The sequence below is a fragment of the Berghia stephanieae genome, chromosome 2 (assembly GCF_034508935.2).
Source record: "Berghia stephanieae isolate SIO BIC M18660-M18661 chromosome 2, UCSD_Bste_1.3, whole genome shotgun sequence".
NCBI lineage: Eukaryota > Metazoa > Mollusca > Gastropoda > Nudibranchia > Aeolidiidae > Berghia > Berghia stephanieae.
The window spans coordinates 114,389,588-114,398,107 of NC_088361.1; the positions used below are offsets into that span (position 1 = coordinate 114,389,588).

Sequence of the window (8,520 nt, forward strand, 5' to 3'; positions counted from 1 at the left end):
AACAGATAAATATAATATGGGCAATGAAAATACTTTAACCCATGTCATTTTACGTCTAGCCGCTTTTATCTTTATTTTATATATCTAGTATTTTGATATTAATTTGCTTTCAGTTCCATTAGATCGTCTTTCTTTCTTGCTTATTTTATCCGCTCTCAACTAAACGCTCTGAAAGCGTTTTAAAATATTGTTCATTTTTCTCAATACGACATGGTAAGATATTCCAAATCTGAAAAAAAAACTGATAAGGAAAACCCACATTTTAAAACGATTGGCTTAGGCCTACTTATTTTTAGATGTGTTCCATTAAGCAGTTTTAATCTTCGACTATAAGTAACTCAAAACTCCAATAAAATGATAATCTAAAAGTAAAATTATTAGAGAAAAGGGAAAAATATATGCTATGTTAAACATTGAACAATACGTCGGTAGTAGTTCATTGTGAACGAAGCTAGCCAACAAGACCCGAGCTTAATGTAATACAATTCATTTTTTCCGACTATTATTTGGCAAGATTGTAACCAGTATCAGGTTGGCCACTAGGGTAGAATTGGATAATTCCCATTACTGTGATAAATTGTCTGCTTTTCCTCTTGGGAAAGCTGTGACAATATCATCCAACATAATAGAAGATCATATTTAAATTGTTGGGTCTATTTCATTAACGCATCTTCTTTATTATATTATCATTCTGTTGTACTCGGTGAAAACATATTTTTAAAAATTATGTTGGCCATAAAACTCGTCCCTCAAATATCGATCGTTTGAAAGGACGAGTTTCCTGGCCAAAATTTTTAAATATATTATTTTCAGAGTACAACAGTAAAATGTAAGGATGAACTGGGTGAAGAAAATAGGGTTTAATCATTTAACTGTCATTCCCCGAGGACGAGAGACGCATGCGCACAACCAACATGACGTTCTCTCTCTAATAACTTTTCCGCCGGTGACGTCACAGACTATGTGTGACGTCCAATCAAGGGACGCTACTCTTCCGCTAATCTCATTCCCTATTGGTCGTAAAACTCGTCTTTGAAATATCGATCGATTTAAATGACGGTCATCTTGGCAAAAACTATAAAAACTGGGACCGCGGGAGGTTTCCACCCAAGTTAACTAACTTCAGTAAAACACACACACACACACACACACACACACACACACACACAGCACATATACAAAACAGACAAACACACACACATGGTTGGTTTGGAAGTCAGACTAGGAAACAAAATATTTCCACTCGGTTTAACTTTTACACGCGAGTCAAATCGTAGCCTTTGTGTTGGTTAAATAGCCTACCAATTAAGTCATCGGATACAACTCCGGCAATCATTGGGTGGCTGGTTACCTTTAGAGTTAACGGAAATAACTTCGCAATAGACAAGCGTTCTATTCAAAGGGTTTCCAGTAACAGAGAGAAAAATGCCAATAACCATTATTATCATTTATTAAATCAAGTTCTAAACGCCGGCTCCACTGTCCTTATTGATGCTATGTGTTTAGGTGAAATACTCGCAACATCCGCAAGCTGGATATGAAATACCGACACAGAAAATGATATGTAACCTTGACAGTTTCATCATCATCATCATCATCATCATCATCATCATCATCATCATCCATCGTGGCTTGTGCTCTTGAGCATGTTGCCGGTCAGCTGTCTCCACGAATCACGATCCTCTGCGGTGCGAATGAAATCTGTCAGTTGACAGATTATAGTCTGATAAAATATAGTAAGAATTAACCACCAAAATGGATGTCTAAAAACAATAACAGAGCTGAGTGACGTCAAGTTCGTTCCTTCTGTAGCTAATAAGTCTTCTTTATTTTTTTAAACTTTGTTTCACCGTAGATAAGTCAAGTCATAAGTAAATCATGTCGTGACTATGATGAAGGAATTGGAAACAAATAACGTGGATTTCCAGAGCTTTCGCTGAAGGAGATGTTGATCCCGCCAAATCTTAGGGGCTTACTCCAGACTCTTGTCTATAAACTTCATAGAATTTAGACTTAAACTAGCCATTTCGACCAAACAGCCTTGGGGTTATTTCTTTTTATACAGTCAAGAGCAATAATAATAATAATAATATAATAATAATAATAATAATAATAATAATAATAATAATAATAATAATAATAATAATAATAATAATAATAATAATAATAATAATAATAATAATAATAATAATAATAATAATAATAATAATAATAATAATAATAATAATAATAAAAATATTAATAATAATAATGATAATCTTTATTGTCCAAATAGGCAATTATTCTTAGGTTACAGTTCTTGTAATAGGGGGGGGGGGGAAGTAATTAAAATAGTAGAAAAAAATGATGATGATAATAATGCTGATAGTAATTATGATAATAATAAAATATTAATAATAATAAAAATAATAATAATGATAATAATAATAATATTAACAATAATAAAAATATATATGAAATAGGAGCAGAATTTATATTGGAGGAAAAGAATAATCAAAACACGGTTCCATTGTGTCGAGGTGTTGAACTCTAAGTGCCAAAATATTTAACTTTAACCTCGCGAGGTCCCAGGTTTAAAAGAGTTGCCAAGATAACGGTCAATTAAATCGATCGATATTTGAAGAACGTGTTTTCTGTCCAAATTTTAAATATCTGTTTTTCCAGAGTACGTCAATTAACTGGTTAAGATAAGATAATATATTTTATTGATCCTGATAATGGAAATTCTGGTGACAAATCGTGTCAATCTTGTATCATGTAAGTAATGAACCAGAATATAGATGAAGAAAACAGGCATGATGACCAGCATTAGGATAGTCATTTTTTTCGAAGTTTAAGTTATGAAAAAACTCAAACTCTCCAATAAATGCAATTATTTTAACTCCCTCAGAGCCATTAGGCCCATGGAGCCGAGGTTTATCCCGGTATCTGTAGCGTGAAACGGATAATAGTAATTGATGGCTATCCAGTTACCCCCCAATCACTACTGGGTGAACAAAGGAGTGGGGTGGGGGGGGGGGGTGGGAGAATCCTAAAAGACATCTCGACATCACCCCAAATTGATCTCGATCCCCTTTGCATTGAAGCGTGTGCTCTACCAACTGAGCTATCGGGACTTTCAACATGAAATTATACATTAACTTTGTCTTTGCGTTGCAATAATGTATACGTTCAAATTTAAACACTCAGTTCACCCTGACACATTAATATCGTTTTGAGACGATTGGAAACAATTTGATTTTGTCGGGCCAAGCCCATTTCAAATTTCTAATAATAATAATAATAATAATAATACACATTTATATAGCGCTCATTCTCGTGTAAACACAAGCTCTGGGCACTTTACAATATAATATCAATTTTAAGTGAAAAAAATAATAACAACAATAATAATTCATAGCCAAATCAAGGATTCATATAGAGTCAAGAAAAACAAATACAGTAAAAATGTGTCTTGAGATTCTTTTTAAAAGTAGGCAAAGACTTGCACTCCCTCAGACCACGTGGCAGTTCATTCCAAATCTTGGGGCCGAAACAAGCAAACGATCTATCACCAAATTTTGTTCTTGATCTTTTTTCCGAAATTTTCGTTTGGTCATTACATGATCTTAAAGTGTAATTTTCAAATTTACACATGACCACGTGATCTGTGAGATATGCCGGTCCTATACCAGCCAAACACTTATAAACAAGACACGCTGCTTTGTAATATGTGCGCTTTTCAATGGGCAACCAATGGAGAGATGCCAACAAAGGGGTTGCATGATCAAAATTTTTTTTTGCCAAAAACTAATCTTGCTGCACTGTTTTGCAGCAGTTGTAATTGTTTAATAGAAGCCTGAGGCAAGTTGACAAGCAGCGAGTTACAATAATCTAGTTTCGAAAAAATGAGGGAAACAACCAATGTTTTACATGTTCCAATTGCAATATACTGACGGATCGAACTGATTTTCTTCAATTGAAAGTATAAAGATTTACAGAGAGCAGAAATGTGAGCTGACATTCTCATTTCTGAATCAAAATAGACACCCAAATTTTTCACAGTCTTTGAAACTTTGATCTTTTCACCCCCAATCGACACCTCAAGACCATCATTCACCTTCAACTGCCCTCTATTTCCCACAATCATCACTTCTGTTTTTGACTCATTCATTTTCAACTTGTTTGCATCCATCCACTCTTTCACATCCGTCACACATTCTTCCACACGTTTCACAATATTTTCGAGATTTTTAGTTTTATCAGTAGCATAAAGTTGCGTATCATCTGCATAGAGATGATAGCGCAGCCCATGACCAGTGATGACATTAGATAATGGAGAAGTATACAAAACAAAAAGAATTGGACCCAAAACAGAGCCTTGAGGAACACCAAAAGACAATGCATGTTGACGAGAAAGAATACTCAATAATATTTCTAGAAAAGCGTTATCTTTGATAAGTTTTATATGACACGCCTAAAGACGGTCTGTTGTTGTTTCAAGGAGATTGTTGTTGTCTTTACAGGAGTCTGGTATTGTTGTTAAAAATGCCGAGGGCATCAGACGTCTTTGTGTGTTCTTCATTGTTCTATGGAGGAACTAATTTCAGCTATTATTAATAGTAAACACAGAGCGTTTCGATAGACAAACGTTTCTACAAAATAGCTTGATACACAGAGAAACAAACAAATATAATAAATCCAAGTTATTGGTAAGTTTATATTATAGCTACCCTCTCGGTTTATAATGACAGAGAGAGAGAGAAAGAGAGAGAGAGTGGGAGAGAGGGAGAGAGAGAGAGAGAGAGAGAGAGAGAGAAAGAGATTTCGCTAAAGATGTATCCCATCAAAACAACTCAACGAATCTTCCAACCCTGGTTTATCCCGCTTTTTAGCCAGACGACAATCAAGCAGTTTTGTCTTGAGAGAAAACGATCTTTAACCAAATACTCGCGATCAATTAAAGTTAGATATATAAACACACTCGTTGAAATATGGACACGAAAATGGCGCTATATAATCACTCCTTTTGAAAACTGCCCACATTAGCCGCCTGCGAAACAACAAGGAAAGGAAAAGACTCACAACAAACAGCAGTAAGTCGTGCAGACTAAAGACAATCCGTGCTTCACAATTTAAAAATCAATAAAAAGAAAAGACCCAACTATTCAAGACATCGTCATGGAGTCATTGACAGTCCATTCATCAAAAGGACAGACGACTGCGTCTCACATACTCGAGGTCTCGGGGACACAAACCATCGATTTCTAATAAGGCTGATTGATAAAAAAAAATATTGTGAGCTTTATACAGAGCAATATCCACTAAACGTGCTTAAAGTTCTGGAAAAATGGTCCCTGACCAACAGCAACAAGTATCATGTAGGGCGAGACATGATGCCTGTTATTACACTGTTTTCCGAGAGAGACAACGCTGTTAAAGGCCATACACTCATTTTACACTTGAGTTGGTGAGAGAATGTGAGTAAAGAGCCTTTTCCAAAGACTCAACTAAGCACCGAGCGAGGCTCGAACCCAGGACCTTCCAATCCGAAAGCGAGTGTCATACCACAAGACCACATAGCCGATTCATATAGTCGAGCTTTTTGAGGGCGTCAGAGGTTTCTTGGTCACCAGACCGCGTGTGCGAGAGAAAGAGAAGTTAGCGTAATCTGGGCTGTCATTTTTCTAGAGGTAATGTATGTAGTTTCGGATGAGGGAGTGTCAAGAGAATATTATTGTGTAGATGGTGTAGAGCAAAATGCGGCAATGTGGTCTAGTGGTATGACACTCGCTTTCGGATCGGAAGGTCCTGGGTTCGAGCCTTCAATAATCTGATGTCACGTCCGTCCAGCAACGAGCAGCTTGGTTCTAAACAAAGAAAATCGGTACTTTTTTTATTCTTCGTGCTGGCTAGAACGGTTTCACATATCATGTGATCAGAACGTATAGAAGTCAAAACATGATCAGATTTATAAAGTTTTTCTCCTCTATATTCACTTGTATGCTCGCCGGAGAAGAATTCCATAAGGGCGTCCGCCATTGTTCCGATAGTTTAGAACCAGTTGCTAAGTTACTATGCGTCGTTACGGGCGCTTTCTGATTCGGTTTATTATTGTTTTTATTTTTGTTTGTTGTTTTTATATGTTTAGTTTTTTTGGGTTTTTTTATTTTATTATTTTGATTATTACAAAACCAATTGTGAAGCTGATTTTTAAATAAATGACATTTTGATTGGTTATAGGATAAAAAAGTAAGAAAATCTCCCTCAGTGGGCCGCTCTGGGATCGGGTCTTGATATGTCCCTTGGCGTTTCTATAATAGTGAATCAGCCCTGAAAAACTGATATAGTACAGATGGCCTTTGTTTGACTTTCCTGTTTGTCTTTTTGTATTGTTAGACTTGGCGGGTTTATCATGGTGTATATTTCGTTGACAATTAAGGCTACTGTCTGGGGTTTTACCATAAGATTTATTGCGTCTGGGGTTAATTTGCTTCATTGCTTTTATTACAATTTCGTTTCTTTTCGTAATATTTATCCTCCCTTTTTTGATGTATCATTGTTTATTTTTAATTAGTTTGGAGGGACTTAGGAAAGTATTTTGTCGTTGTTGCCGTTTTGTTGGGGGGGGGGGGGGGGAAGGGGGGGGGTTGGGGTTTTTTTCTTTGTTTGTTAGTTTGTTGTTTTTTTTTTTTTTGTTTTTTTTTTTTTTTGTTGTTTTTTGTTTTGTTATTTTTATTTTTTTTTGGGTTTTTTTTTGTGTTTTTTTTTTTGTTGTTTTTTTTTTATTTGTTTTTTTATTTTTTTGTGGGGGGGGGGGGGGGGAGGGAGATTTTTTGGGTCTAACCGTTTGTTTTATAGTGCTAAAATATCTCTTCCTGCAGTAAGCCAATGATAGTTAATGCCTTTCTTCTACGCATACATATTTAGGTGTCAGTGTTATTTTAGTCGCGTCACGTAAAATCGAGAGATATACAAATGCGTGATAAAGTGTATATTAATATGACATCGCACTTCAACACCGCGACTAAGGGTTAAAGACTCGCTCTCGGCATCTAGTAATTTTGTTTTCTTTAGCAAGAAAGGTATCTCCTATTGCTAACTTTGAGGCAATATGCTGCAACTGACGCCTTAGTTATCTCGGTTTTTTCTGGAAACAGATCCGTGATGATAAATAAAGGGATTTATTTAAAATGTTCTTGTTGATTAATCACGGATTCACTTTTTAAAACTAACCGATTACTTAATCGATTACAGGTTATTTGTGTTCCGTCACTGATTTTGGAATTTATGATTTTTAAAATGTTCTGACTGAAAATTTGCATGTCATGGTCAATACGAAAAGATGATAATACAAGTGATAGAAATGTATCTTAACATATTGTAAATGCTTTTGACAAATAGGTTAAAATGCTATCAGTCAATTATTATATACATATAGATATAAATAGATGAATAGATATATAGATATAGGATGGATAGGCTGATGGATAGTTAGTTAGATAGAATGATAGCTAGATAGATAGATAGATCGATAGATTTATAGATAGATAGATAGATAGATAGATAGATAGATAGATAGATAGATAGATAGATAGACAAATGGGTATTAAGGTAGATATGTATATAAATACATAGATGCACATAATCTATAAGTAATAACTAACCTTGCTTGTTTAATAGCATCTATCCATGCGTTCCCCTCAGCCTCCGACTCGCTCCTAAGGTCATACTGTCTCTGACCTTCGATCTTGTAGGTGATCGTGAAGCAAAACTGGAAGAGAGACCAAATTAAGAAAGAATTATTAATGTTGGTGATGATCGAATACACAAGAGAACTCAATATGCCAGAAGCACTGAACTCGTCACGGCTTAGACGTCTCCAAACCCCATAATATCTCTTCTTCTTCTACGTTCCCACTCATATTGTTTTCATGTTTGAAATCTAGTAGTCGTCGTCTTCTCTTTCACCTCTACCACACATGCCTGTTTCAGGCGACTATATTATCCTGATAACAATCTTTAGACTGGGATCAAGACCTCCTAAAACACCACATGCACAATATTTTTTTTCAAAATAATAGAAACAGGCATGTGTGAATGTGATGAAGGAGAGGAAGACGCCCAACATATACTCAAAATTTGCCCAAAGTATGCACCACCAAGAAGGATGTTTAGCTTGGTGCCTCTCACCTCTGCAGACAAAACTGTATGGGCCTCTGGCAGAGCTGAGAAGACAACGGCGTTCCTTCGCCAACTAGGCGACATTCAAGCGCCATGTAGAAAGCGGAGCGATATCCGCGGGGAAGGACACATAGAACCCCAGTCTTCAAGCCATTGGTATCATACATTACACCATGTTATGGACAAAATCGCTAATCGATGGTGAATTTTGATTTTTGTTTGTTTTTTTTTTTGGGGGGGGGGTTTGTTTTGTTTTGTTTTGTTTTTTTGTTGGTTTTTTTTTTTGTTGTTGTTGTTTTTTTTAAATTTTGTTTTCTTTTTAGACTGCCGTAATCTGGTAAACTTGTACTTAAAAAT

General features: G+C 35.7%; 1 protein-coding gene across 14 annotated transcripts in view; it reads right to left on the minus strand.

Annotated features, from left to right (window-relative positions):
• The window catches only part of LOC144966304 (ras-specific guanine nucleotide-releasing factor 2-like), a 376,265-nt gene that overhangs the window by 136,944 nt on the left and 230,801 nt on the right, over positions 1–8,520 (minus strand). For all 14 annotated transcript variants that reach the window (XM_078902540.1, XM_078902537.1, XM_078902535.1 and 11 more), the window contains one exon: positions 7,647–7,753. In XM_078902540.1, the coding sequence (XP_078758666.1) occupies positions 7,647–7,753 (107 nt within the window). The remainder of the gene's footprint in view (positions 1–7,646; positions 7,754–8,520) is intronic.